The sequence below is a fragment of the Amia ocellicauda genome, chromosome 10, assembly GCF_036373705.1.
Source record: "Amia ocellicauda isolate fAmiCal2 chromosome 10, fAmiCal2.hap1, whole genome shotgun sequence".
In the NCBI taxonomy this organism is placed as follows: Eukaryota; Metazoa; Chordata; class Actinopteri; order Amiiformes; family Amiidae; genus Amia; species Amia ocellicauda.
The window spans coordinates 14,934,059-14,948,589 of NC_089859.1; the positions used below are offsets into that span (position 1 = coordinate 14,934,059).

The window sequence follows — 14,531 nt, forward strand, 5'->3', positions numbered from 1 at the left end:
AAAACATTTTTTTTTGTCTGGGGGGTTTAATATGTTGCATATGTAATTAAACTTGCATAACCCGGTGGACTGCACTCTCAAGGGCCAAAAGTGCACTTAATCGGGTAATGCCTGCCAGTTTAGCACAAGGTGTATGATGCATTGTTATAGGCCTATAGGGAATTAGTTGGTGGTTGCTGTGAAAGTTGTTTCCACCCCCCCCCCCCCAAATCTGAAACGTCCACCTTATTATCCCAATGCCGATTTAGGTTTCTGCTACTTGCACAGTTTGTTGCTTTTCTCTGTGTGAGACGTAATCCGTAAATTGATACACGGTTCTCACAGCTGTCTGCGGCACTTCGAGAGCGACTTGGAAAAGTCTTAGGGCGTGCAAAGAAATATTGAAAGGAGTCCAGTTTCTCCTAAAAATAGCAACCGTATAGATCCTGTGACCAACAACTACATTTTTTTTTTCCCACCACGGAGTGAATCCCAGATCTACGGAGAATCAGGTTGATGAGTCCGAATTGCTAATCCGAGCCCATATTTCTGTTTACTTTTTTTTTTTTTTTTTGGTACATGCTAGATCATGTTCACGACCAACCGAAGTTCCAGGTTATTATTTTCTACCGATAACCTGTTTTGCGCTTGAAGAAGTCAGCACGGCATTTTTTTGTGTGCAGAATTATACAACACCATCTGCCCTGTGATTCTGCACGGATTAAACAAATCACCATGTTTTAAACGCTGAGTAAAACAAAGAAAATAAAGTTTAAAACATTTTTTAATTAATTATTTTGTTCCGCCTTCATTTTCCCTTCTACCAAGTCCCCAGCGCGTAAAGGTGTCCATCCAAGGTAAGTAACTGCAAATACAGCATAGCGTGCTATCCTTTTGAAGATGATAGATTACCGGCATATTATCTGATTTAAACAATGCCACTTCATAGGAAATAAATTAGGCTTATTACCTTTTCGTAGAACATAAAATAGTATTTTATCTCATGCAACTTTTGATTTTGTGAAGATAATAGGGTTCCTCATAACATGGTTGGGGGTCTTCAAATCTCTGCTCCGGTTTTGGTCGATCATGCATGAAATCTTAGCTGTCGCATCCCCATCCGAAATGCATTACAGCCTTTGCCTATACAGAAATGACTTGAGACAGAGTAACTTAAAGTCAGACTGTCTAACGAGACCAACACACGCCTTGTCTTATATGATTCTGCTATGTTGGATTAGTGGACTGAAGGATCATTGTTTAACTGGACCCGGAGTTGTAACAGCCGTCCGTCTTCGGCAGGTTTTGCGGCATTTTTATTTTTTGTACACACGACGTCAGTGTCTAACTGTACTAGTGTGTCTTCGTCCTCAGAAGTATAATGGGACATAGAAGAGATGCGGAATATTATTAGGATACATAAATAAGAACACACCGCGCATTTTCCCTTCCCTTCCCTTCCTTTACAAAAACTCATTTACATTTAATCTTTCTTTCTTCATAAAGCAAACTAAAAGTATATTTTAGGAATTCAAATGTTGGACAGCATTTATAAATAGTCGGAAGGCCCCCCTTCTGATACATAGCAAAAAATAATGTGATCTTTTTTCTATTTTAATGACCCCCTCGGGTAGAGCATCCCGCACATAACGCGACCATGAACTGTGACAGTCTACGCTAATGAACGAACTGATTTGTATTTAATTTTATTTCCCCTTAAGAACAGTAGATTATCCAGGAACAGAAAATAATGACCTTTAATAAACACTTCTCAACACCCAGGTGAGCCAGTATTAAACCATGTCACTTTTTATTTTAATCGAATTCAGGTTATGTTGTGTCACACTTATTTCGCACCAGACCTATTACACGAAGTGGAAATAATGTTGATTTTACTCTTGCATATATTAACTTTTTATATGACTGTCCCGTAAAAAGTCGGTCTTACATTTATCGCCGAGATTACGGACTTTTAATGTGTCCAATATATGAACAGATCTTCCCTGCACAGGGAACTACTACTACTACTAATATACACAGTTTGAACCCACATGAGTGAAACAATGTTAACTGATAAAACAAGGTTTAATTTAGTTCTACATCTTAAAATCAATAAAAACAGCACATCATAAATTACATGTTTAAGGTTTCGTTAGATCGTATTATAGTGCTGGGAGAACTGCACTCTCACTTTTTATAGTTGGTGCTGTCCGGGATGCTAGGAGTTAACGGCAGGGTGCATTCAACTGTACCTCTATTATCCAAGTAGTGTTTGGTAGCTCGGTTACTTCTTCAATTTCACTACAAAAGCACAAACACACTGACACTGCAGAACTTAAGAAGTGAGCGGTTTTTTAGTTTGTTTTTGAAAGCTACAAGTCTGTTTTTCACCAGTGGCCAAAAATAATGACGTATTAATTGCATGGCACCTGAAATCAAGACCAGGCACCGAAACACCTCTGAAAAGATGTAATCTGTGCCTCAACCAGATTCCCGAAATTGCAAACAGAAGTGTGGAGCTGGGGGAAAGGGACCTTCATCACGCATCAGTTTCTATCCCTGCAAGGTGAGCTACTCCGTACGGTACCCACTGTTAGGCAGCTGGGGGACTCTACGAGCAACAGTGTCTGTTCTGGTTGTATCTTCTACCGTTTAGTTAGTTTGTCTCTGTTGAAATCAACATTTAAGTTAATTGTTTGTAATATGCAACCCTAGTCGCCCCCGCCCCCCCATTCCCTTTCCTGTGCTTGCAATACTCGGTACGTTTGTTCAGTGGTTTACATTAAAAGAAATATCGAGCGATAACAATACGATTAAACAAACACCTGCGCAAGACCAGGCACTCCTTCGGGACAAGTGTACAGCAAGGGCTACTTTTTCTCTTTCATGGCGTTTTGCTTTTATCCGGCAAACGCAAACTTTTAAGCGTTTTTTTAATTGGTTTCTATGTAAGGTACAGCGCAGCATATAGTCTGTGATGGATTCATATGAAATGTGACCTTAAATTACATAAAATGCAATTAAACACCGACGCCGACATCTTCTTAATGGTGCTTTTTTGTGTTTTCAGAAATATCGAGATCTATTCAGTTTCACTCAGTTTACGGTGATCGCGATTGACTTTTCTTTCAAACTTCGTCTTTGTAGATCTTCAAATTGAAGGTCTATGCGCACGGTACCCAACGACATTTCCTGTGCATCAACCCTTTGCTTTTAGACTGGCCTGGCAGTTTCTCCTCCTCCGACTGTCTGAGCAGGCAGCGCGGCGCTTTGGCCGCAGATCCTCGTGTGATTGCGCGTCGCAGGGTGTTACAGCCGATACTCTACCTGCAGCAGCGTCTCCACATGCGTGGACTACACCGGAGCCTCCTCTTTCTGGATCCTGTTGATCTGTGGGATTTGAGAATATATTCGGTGGTTTAGGACCATTCCTCGCACACGGAAGCCTGGCATAGCAGGCGCAAGGGTGCCTGGCACTCCGTATCCCCCCTCGGAGTTGTAGCAGGAGGTTCCCCCGAGGTTATTTTCCTTTAATTTCCATTCTGTCTGATCTGACGTCGACAGGCTCACATTGGAAGCGCTTTCTTTCGTTTTCTTGTTGCTTTTTTTTTTTTTTTTTTTACTACAACAGAAAGCATCTCGTGTTTTTTTGTATGGAACAAAGCGAAATTGAGCGTGGATATGTCGTTGGCGTTCAATGTGCATAAATGTATTCGAAAACGTGGAAGGGAAGAGGTAAGAACACCAATGCATGTATGCAATTGATTAGTTTTATACATATTTTACAATGGCGTTGCTATTTTGCCAAGAGCTTTTAAAAAAAAAAAAAAAAAAAAAACCCAGCCATGCCAAACAGCATCTATCCCATTAGCTGTGCAGTTATGGTCTGTGAGACTTGAACATCTTATTAGGTTAATATCAGACACGGCGGGTAGCCCTTTCCCTTCGCGGAATTGCAATTTTGAAACATTTGATGTGCTGATATTGATATCTGGATCTTTTTTAAAGAGGATGAATGACTTTTTACGCTGGATGCCTGCTTTCTTTGTGTACACCTTGGATTGTTGTGTGTGTGAACGACTATTGCAATGGCATTTCTCCATACCTTGATTTAATTCACATTGAACGCTAAAGGTTACATATTCATCTTCTACGACATTTGTACCCTTTGTCTATTCGGGAAGTGAACATTTAGGACTGATTTTATTTTCTCTTCTTTTTTGTCTTCTTTTCTTACAGACCGCTCGTCTCTAAACCTGGTACCTTAGGGGGGGGGGGATTTTCAAAGGATTTCATAGAAGAAACAGTTTGCAAAACGCTTCAAGGATTTTGTTTTTAGTCTTATTTGGGAATTACATATCCAAACTGGGATCTATGAGCGGAAAAGTGGCGAAGCCTAAAGAAGAAAAGGATGCTTCCAAGGGTAAGAGGAGCAAAGCTTGCCTTAGAGATTGCTGCGCGTAAAGAGCCGGTGCTCTCCTTTCATCTCTAATACAGCCTATTGTCAATTTAAGGGTCTGTTAAAACACAATGACAGCTTACCGTGCTTGGCAGGAAAATTGGGGAATGAGGAACCATAGGGTCGCTATTTGATATGACTGAAGCCACACCAGTTGCAATGTAGGGTTACTGATCCTGAGCCAGTGCTTCCACAATCCCGATTCTCTTTGTTGTCGGGGTTAAATGGAAGTCACACACAATATGACTTGCCGGCTAATATACTACACAGATTAGGGCCATGTTGCATCTTTTTAAGAGGAAAAAGGCTATTCAATTGAATTAAAAAAAATGTCGCGGATTAGAGCAAATTTGATGACTGACAAAGCGGGCGCTTTTTGGCGCACAGTTACCAGATCCTGTGACTAATTCGCCAAACGGGAAAGATGAAATGGGAGTGCTGTCGCTTTAACGCAATGGCAGTAAAGCATTGATGTCATTTGAATCCTGTTGAATTCTCTCCCCTCCCGTGTGTTGTGGCTGTTGCGTGCACTGTTCTCCATCCGAAGGTAGGTTTTCTTGTTTTACGGTGCACAGCGATCAATGTATTGTGGTCACGCCGAGGTGTCCTACAGCAGGAGATGACGTGCACAGATGCGCTGGGCTGTAGTGCTCCGCAGTGCTGTGGACGCGGCGCTCTGCGCGGGATGGAGATGGGCAACCATTGCTATGGAGACCGCGGGGATGCGGGGTTGCTAAAGAAACGCCGCTGCTCTAATGGATGTGTACGAGCTTTTGGCCCGGCCGTTTGCATTGCCACGCACGGTCATCTTATTATTTTAATTTTCATTTGATTGCTTATTTTTACCGATGCAAAGAATCAAAGCTGAATAACTTTTTTTAAAACAAAAAGAGGAAAATGACACGATGACTTCACTTTTTATTGAACTGAAAGGCAAAAACCCTGTTTGTAATGGTCCATGACATGCACTTGGACATAGGAATGAGTCAAATTAAGTTAAATGAACTAACACGTTCTAAAAATGAAACTTAATAAAAGTAAATTTATATCTGTGTGTATATGCATAATTTATACATACATATATAGTTACATTCCTCAAATCATAGTTAGTTCTATTCGTTTATATTTATAGTAAGTCGCTTTTCACTTTTTGTTGTGTGTGTTAGAAGTGACTTGTCCAGGCAGGCACATTAACTTGCTTCCCTTGTCCCTGGCCTGTAGTCTATATCCTGTATGTGCGTGCACTTTTTATATGCTGTGCTTGAGCTACTTTTGAGCTGCTTTGCTTTTGGCCGAATAACTAGCCCATTCTTTGCCTGTTTCTGAGCATTGCTGTTGAATTAAAATGCAAAATTCCCAAGTGGTTTGTTGTGATTGTCTGATATTTATATATACAGTCTTTTAAGTCATTTTAGAACAATTAATTCATCAACTGTATTATAACTTTACATTTTTAGTGCACAATACTGTACATTCACTAGGCATCTATTACTAAATGTATATGGATGGGAATTGTCTGTAAGCCATTTGTCTGAGGTTTGTTCTGTAGAGACACACTATGTGCCATGTAGATCTCTAATTACAAAGTACTTAATTAATTTCTTGTATTGAGTATCACATTTGTGAGTAAAAGTATACTAATCTCAGACATAATCAGTCTTTTTCTTTACTAAGGTACATGGATAGGTGTGTGTAACCCTTGTTGTATTAAATGGGTAATGGATTCTACCCAGAAGTTGTGTAATTAAAATGGTAGGTGCAAAAAAAATTCCTTATTATAGTACATTGAATCACAGAATGTTTTCCTCCAAACAGATAGTCACCAGCTTTGAAACTATCAAGGCTGCTTAGATGTTAATTCTGTATGAAGGAAAATGTTACAGTTTATACTTTGCATTCTTTCCTGGTGTGCATATAAACTGAGGGTTATATCTCATAAGCTCCTTTCCTTCTCTTCACATGCAGTGCGCAGGAGGTTTTGAAAGCCCTTTTTGCAGCAGGATGCTTATATGATGCATTGCAGTCAATCAAATGTGTTGCTTGCACAATCCTGGCCAAGGCCTTTTTTCTATTGTATTTGGTATTTCCACGGTTTTAAAAGAAATGTATATATGCTGTTTTGAAATCACTGGTTTCCATAACCATAGCCTTCCAAACTTGGTAGAAGGTTTTGCTTCCTGTCCTTTTAGATTTATCTCAAGAAATATGAATGTTACTTTGTAGATCAATCTGTAAAGTGATAAAGCCCCAGAGTGGCTCAATAATGTTTAATTACTGTCTAGGTTATTCTGGTTCCCCATAATAAAATATAGCATTCTGGCACCAGCTGTCTTTCAGTTGATAGTCTTATGATCAAAATATAAATTGTGGCCATATTTTTCCATGTTATTTATTACAAAGAAGGTATGAATTACTTTATTTTTAACAATACGTTATTATTAAAAACAGTAATGATGATGCACAAGCTTAGCTAAACACTTACATATTTCACTATAAACATTTTGGACAAGACATCAGTGCTCTGAATGAAAAAAAATTGTAACCTGTGGTTATGAAACACATTTCTTAACATTGCACCTGTTTGGTTTAGTCACTTTTACACACAGGTGTCAATATTGCTTTTGCACAGTGAAACACTGTTTTAATCTTCCTGTAATGTAAGCAGGAGGGGCTTCAGTATTGCTGTATGTGCTGAATATTAATTTTATTCATGCTCCAGATTGATAAATAAATGCAGCTGTCAGGAGAACATTTTAGGTACCCATCATGATTCAATAGGAATTAAATGAGCTGTTTTTGTTTGTTTTTTTCCTCCTCCCCATTCCACAAATTATGTACCAGGGCACACATGCATGTAACATCAATCTGAAAACTGTCCATCTATTCATTTTCTCTAGTCATTCTTAATAAAATGATGATTCTCTAAACAATAGGATTGTGGCATACATGCTGTGCTGTTGTCAATTGACGCTGCTACAGCATCACGCATAGCGCTGGAGAGATGTATAAACAGAGTGTACATAAGCTGGTTCTATGCAGTTTATCGGAATTAAATCAGATCTACATAACACGAAGCTCTGGAGCTTTAAAAATAGACTAAAACAAAACAAAAAACGCAGATGTTTTGTTTTTGTTAGTGATTTCCAAAGCATAGTAACCCAATGTTGTGGTCTTCTTTTATATTGTAACTAAATACAAACATCTAGAATCTGCCTTATTATTCATTTTTTAAGTTCATGACATGGATAATCAGCTGATCGCTTATCAATCTCAGCAAGTCTTGCTTTTCCGAGAGATGCAAACCTGTTCTTGGTTTCAAAAACATCTGTGTCTAGTCCACTTATACACACCATTGTAAATTGGAATGGTCTTCAATAGGATTTCTTGGGAGAAGGAGATTCCACTTTCCTCTACTTAATCTCATTAACAGATTTGTTTAGTGTGACTTCAGGTATCAGAAAAGTTTCTAATTAAAATGAAACCTTGTTTATATTGGAGACTATTATATGTTAGAAGTCATTTTAAGCTTCCATTTGAGAAGATGAGAAATTTGATTTGTCAAAAACCCTCTTGCACATCTTGTAATTTCTTTTGTGTAGTTTAAGCTAGAACTCTGATTGTTTTAATGAGGAAATAGTCTTACTTGGGTGCTGTAGGTTGTAAACTGATGATCACAAAAAGGGACATGGCAAGAGCCAAACAATTATACTTCTAATTATAAATACCAGTGATGAATGCTGTTTTAAAGCAGTGATGTAGCTATGCAGGAAAGCTGAGAGCAAAATTACAGAACCAATTTTGTTTTTCTTTTTTGTTGGTTTGGTTCCACTGTGATCTTGAATGGTGTATCATTTCTAGAGACATGCTGGAACATCATAGGAAGGGTTAGTTAGTTTGCTGGTGTCTTATGTGCTGAGAACGGAGCCTAGTAGACATGCACTCAGATATAGGCTAACACCTCCATCAATTCGTTCTTGCAGTTGTTTCACTGTTAATATTATTTAGACATTGTTTCTTTCCATTGTGTAAAAATATGTTCTTGTGTTCTCACTAGGTAAGTGGTAGTCAATTCTGGCACACACATTATGTTAAGTATGAGGACTTTAATCCAAAAATAGGTTATTATATTGACTCTTAATGACTTGCTTAATCCAGAAGATCGCTTCAGTAAATGATTGAATAACTGAAACAAAGTTATGCAATGGCATAGATAGGAATGGAATGAAAATACCAGGGTGGCTTGTCCCAGATATGAATTTTCATTTGCTCAAAGCCTATAGAGAACCTGGTCTTCTACAATGTTTAATTCTTGAAAATTACCTTTCTTAAGATGATGATTACACTTTAGATAAAGGGTTGTAGGTGATGCATTTGTGTTTTTTTTATTTATTATTAACACAATACATGTTTTGGCAGCCCTAAAACTACAGTGTTGCCAAAAAGTTTAAGCTTTTCCTGTTGGTCAACTGATTTGAATGATTTAATCCAAATATGTATCCTGAAGGTGAAGAATAGACACAATTAACACATCATTTAGCATCATGGTAATTAAGCTACTTTCATTCTTCAACTGGACACAAGCTGTGGATTCTATGTAGCAAAATAAATCACTTTACAAATGTTTGTCTGCTTAACATTGATTTAGAAAGCTCACTATTGGGAGACATCAATACAAATTCACAGCATAGTATTGTTTGCCTCATTAATCATTAACGAGCACGTTTTCATAGACACACAATGCTTTGATGCCTATGTATCATTGGTACAATTATATGCATCATAAGTACTATTAATTCAGTAGCTTTAATATTTTATGAGATATTGGCAATAACCTGCTTCATGAATTGTAGTGCGGGATTGAAAATCTGTGAATTATTTATGTATTGGTTACAAAGGTATCGGACAACACAGGTCACAGCTGTACATAAAGCATACGTGCAAAATGGAGAATACTAATAAGTGTATCTTGAGACGAAATGGTTGTAAAATGCCCCAATTGAAGCCGACTGTCTAAGATATCCAGACTGCTCATTGCAGTATTTGAAATTATTAAAATTAGACATATTGTGTAAAAGGTAAAACCAACACAGAGCAGAAAGGTCTAAGGATAAACAGACGGAGAGTCAGAGGAACTGGGCAAGAGGCTTTTATGTCTTTGTTAAAAAGTCATTGGAATTGCTTATGCTTAGTTTAAAAAGTAATGAAACCATCAAGGATCACCTACTTGTTCTTTAGTAATAAGTGCCCTTGTTAAATATCCTATTCCAGCCAGCTAAATAGCTTGTTCACTGTCAGACATGCTCAAATAAAAACCGTTTACTGCAGCACCATTTGAAACTCTGCAAGTTGAAAGGTACATTGAGAAACATAACTAAGGCAACTGAAATGCTGTTCTGTGAAATACAGGTCTGACGCAAAGGCAAAGAGGCTTCTGGAAAAGCTCTCTGTCTTTATATAGTGATGGAATATGGTTGTGTTAAATAAATTAGGTTCTCAATAATGCACCAAATCTCAGAATTTTTCCATTTAAGCATTTTAGACTTATCCACTCCTCGGCAAAGCAGTTTTCCAGATATACTCCGGTCAGATATTTACAGTAGTATTTTTCCATCAGAAAATGATCACCTTGATTCTTTATTGCTTCCTTTTTAAAGCCCCTAGGTTTGTTCAATAACAGGATTATTCTATCAGTTTACATTTACATTTAAGTAGAATGCACTGCCATGCATATCAGGAGCTAGAAGATGCAATAGGATATGAGGTAAACAGATTTTTGTGAGGTTTTCTTATATTCCCTTATACAAAAACGTCATTATAGACAAAAATGTGCCAAACAACTCCATGGGGATAGTTTTTTTTTTTTCCTTTTGAAATCTTAAGTGTTTCTTCTTTGTTTTTGTTTTTTGAGTGAGAGATTCAGAAATACAGCTTGCAGTCGGGCGTGTTTGAGGCTGTTAAAATGAGAAATGCAGCCACCTCCCCCATTCCTTCTGGACAGCATTTGTTGCGCCCCAACTCTTAGGCAAGTCCCTTGCTGTGAAATGCTCCCTGTGTAGAAGATGCTTATGAAACCATGTTAAAATGAAGACTCTTCGTGATACACCGGGAGGTCTGAGCAGCCTGATTTAAAAACGGTGACGCAAGTCTCTTGTGGAAGCTGCCTGGAGGAAGCTCACTGTGCATCAGAGGACTGCCACTCTAGATTGTTGTGCTTTCTGAAATGTTCAGGATTTTTCTAGACTTGTCTCTTTGACTTATCTCATGCTGCTGTCTAAGTCATAGCGCTTATGTGCAGGCTTTGAAGTGGTCCCAGGGGCTCACTCTGTAGTAAAATCGACCACAGTTTATGTTCCCTCATTACCAGCAGTTGCTCTTTTCCCTCGTTTGTTACCCTTCTGGAATGTGTCCTATAATGCAACTTATATATGTATAAATTTGTAACAGCCCAGCGGAAAAAAAACTTTATTCTGAAAGCTTCTAAAGGAGGCTTTTAAAGGCTTTTGCAGAGCTTCGCCAAAGCCTTATTTCGAAGGATCTTTTTAAATTCCTATTAATAAACCAAATCCAAATAGGAGCAAGTAAACATTTTCATGCAGTTCAGCTAAGCAAAGGAGGTTGGTGCTGGTGTGTCTGTCAGGGCCACGGTTTCGTAAATGAACATCCTGCATGTGTCCTTCTTGTCCCAGACAATCGCAGGGAGATGTTAGCAAGTGCTCCGTGGACGGGCAGTCGCTGCTTTGGCACAGAGAGAGCAGCTGAGTGCTCCGTGTGAAGAGATTTCATGTGATAATCCTTAAATACCTGTGTGTAATTATTTGGGTCCACCAGTAATCTCTAAATACCCTCCTTGTGGCGGCAGAGGTGCCTGTACTGTAAGCCCATGAATGGCAGGATCTGAGCGAGGACTGTAAGGTCTTTAGCAGATCAGGGCTGGTGGAGCAATAATGGAGAGTCCGCAGCAATGTGGCAGTGGCGTGGTTCGAAACGGGAGGTTAATAAGGATTATTTTCTCTGCGAGTTCGAAGCAGTTCATGCTGTTGATGGGAGCATCCACTCTTGATATTTGTCATTGTACACAGCATTTGTAAAAACAAATTCTGCCTAGCAGTGTCATTTGTGGTTACCTTTTTTCCCCCCTCCTCTTTTAGTTGGCACTGTTTCTTTTGGCGTGGTTTTCCTAAAGCCTTGTTTGTATATCCTCATTCTCCATTGAAACATTTACTCTCCATTAGGCAGGTGAAATGAGACATTGGAGATTGACCAAGTACTGCAGGTATAATCCTTTTAAAGAAAAATGGCCACTGATGCCAAATTTGCAGAATAAATCTTTACTTTACTGCATCAAAGTAGCCTTTTTTTCCACAAATGAGTATGATGCAGGAGAACAAACTCTAACATGAAGCAGCTGTGATTGTCTATAATATCACAGTCAAAGAAGGCTGAGAGTGCTGTATGCATGCCTGCATAATAAACTCGGAGAGGTTAAGCTTATTTGAAAAAGGCATCCTTCTCAGAAACTAAAGACGTTCAGGGTTCAGGCAGCTCTGACAAAACTCTGTGGTTGTTTCACTGGTTAACACCGCTCACTTAGTGTGCAGATTTTTTGTATTTTTTTGTATTTGTGGTCCTAAGGCTGCAAACCGGCTGTGCCGTGTACACAGGCCCTGACAAGCAACTGTGGAAAATGTAATTTTAATAATTACACTTCCCCTGGGACGATTTATTATGCTGTATAATGGGATTTATTTTTAGATGTGAACCCACTCATATAGAGTATTTATAAATAGGTGGTAAGGCTGCTCTGTCACTGACCGCTCCAGGGTTACCACTCCACTGCCTTTCTCCCAGAATGCACCTCGGTGTAAACAGAGATATTGCTGAGTTTCAGGGTCTCAGCCTTTGACCGGTAAGGTGAGTGTTTTCCACTCAATTAATAAGTTGTCCCCCTCCCTTCTCCCCCAAGCCACTCTGCTCAATTGAAGGCTAATGGGGACTTCTGAAATTGGCAAACCTGCCATACACTTAAGTTAACGCTTTTCTGTGTCAAAAGTTACACTCCACCTGACACAATTCATTCTGAGAAATAATTGAATTTAATTCTGTGCTTTGTTGCTGTGTCATGAAAATTTGCTAATGAGCCAATATTCAAAAAGCCCTGTAAATATTTGTATTTGTATTTATTTTATTACTCGAATCTCTAAAAATCAGTGTCCAATATATCAGGTAGGATGCTTTTAGCAGTTGTGCCACTTGGGAACCCTAAAGTGTACTGCCATGGGATTAGTTTTGGAAATGCTGGATCCCTTAGCTGATATCATTATTACTTGTTTTTCTGTGGTAATTGCCGTATTCTGTTCATTACCTATCAGCCTGGTGATTAACATGAAAGAAGAGGGAATCACAAGCAATATATTTACTGTATATTATTCCTCCCATTGCATCTACTCTGCACTGTAGAAAACCACTGGCTGAGCATGTGTGAGGGTAAGAATTCATGGAGACTTTCTCTGTCCCAGTGGGTGCTTAATTATAAATTATGCAGAGGATTAATAGTTTGTTTGGACATTAATTAAAGTTTATAAAATGATAAAGGGGAATACATTAAAATAAGGAGCAGATAATGTCAGAAGAGTGTTAATAAACAAGGGGATATAAGCAGATTCTTGGGGCTGCAGTAGGTGAGCACTGACTGGACTGTCTTCAGATGAGCTATGCAGTATGGCTGCATCAAAAAACGGCCTTCAAATAAATGAATAAAACTGGGCCCATTTGTGTTCCAATGTTATCACTCACACTTCTGCAGAGGGATGTCATTGTGTTAGTGCCACATAGGAACTTTTATTATTAAGAAAATAAAACTCCCTGTACTTCGGGAAGAAACATCACCATCTACTCTGAAACCCTGCCGAATGTACTGATGCAGGGACTGGAGAAACATACCTATAGTGCTAAATGTGATGGTAGTCAATGTGGACTACAAAGCAGTTTGACCATATGTTGTGGATGTTCTGGCAATGACAAGATCTGTTTCTATTGACTTGGAATTAGCAATTATTTTTTTCTTCTCACTTCCCTATTTGAAAGCACCAGAACAGGAATGTGTGCATAAGGATGTCTGCAAGCCCACATTGCAAACATTAGAGCTGTGGTATCAAACAGAGGATGCAGGTAGCACCCACTAGCAACACTGCAGGCTCACCGACACCTAGAAAGCAGCAGAGTGTTCCCTTTGGCAACTAGTTAACTATCAGGTAGAAGCATGTGTTACATTCGTTTACATCACCATGCAGAACAGTGCTATTGTTAATACCAGTAAATAAAAACTGAAATCTTTACCATTAACACTTGGCATTGCTATAAACAAGTTTGCCAGACAAGGCTAATTAAATATTGACATACGTTTAGAGCATAGAAATACTGTATGCACAAATCCACTGGGAATTCTGAATGAGATTTAAACATGAATGGGTTGACAGCACAGGGAACGTGTACTGACTTGTGTACTGGATGTTTTGTGGACGAGTATGAGTAAGCAGATGTGTTTTTATTGTTAATTAAGCACAAAAATGTTCCAGGTGCATCCAGTACTGTATATGTTTAATCTGCACAGCTAGTATCTGGCAGGCTGGCTAGGTATTCCCATTAGTGTAGTTCCTCTCACAGAAATGCAGTGATATTGTATATGGTAATTTTTGTGGATACATTGCAGTTAAGATTAAAACATTTCAGTATAAGGCAAGCAGGTGGTGTCTTGATGTCAGTTACATGCTTAGAGGGAGCAAGAATTGTACTGCTTAGTGACATGCTTTGGAAACTGATTGCTTCTCACTGTGGAGAGTACTTGTTATGCAAACATTTTAAAACTTGTCAGAATTTGAACAATGAAGAGAAAAAAAGACATTACAATGATAGAATTAAAGCAGTTAAAGCAACCCACAGAAACGTACAATAATTATTACTAAAAAAAAAAAAAGTGGAATCCAACTATTTGCTCTTTAAAAGAACAAGATTAATTATGCTCCCATTTGGAATTGAAATGGACACTGATTTATCTAAAGTTTCACACTAGCACATGGATGAAAGTATTTGTCCA

At 38.6% G+C, this 14,531-nt stretch overlaps 1 protein-coding gene across 3 annotated transcripts in view; it reads left to right on the forward strand.

Annotated features, from left to right (window-relative positions):
• The first annotated feature begins 2,451 nt into the window (after nucleotides 1-2,451).
• LOC136759978 (fibroblast growth factor 13) overlaps nucleotides 2,452-14,531 on the forward strand; it is a 120,352-nt gene continuing 108,272 nt past the window's right edge. For 2 of the 3 annotated variants that reach the window (XM_066715164.1, XM_066715167.1), the window contains exons 1-2: nucleotides 3,229-3,714; nucleotides 4,219-4,402. In XM_066715164.1, coding sequence (XP_066571261.1) covers nucleotides 4,354-4,402 — 49 coding nt within the window. In that variant the 5' untranslated portion in view covers nucleotides 3,229-3,714; nucleotides 4,219-4,353. Of the gene's footprint in view, nucleotides 2,546-3,228; nucleotides 3,715-4,218; nucleotides 4,403-14,531 lie in introns of those variants that run through there. The other variant, XM_066715165.1, reaches the window with a different exon arrangement.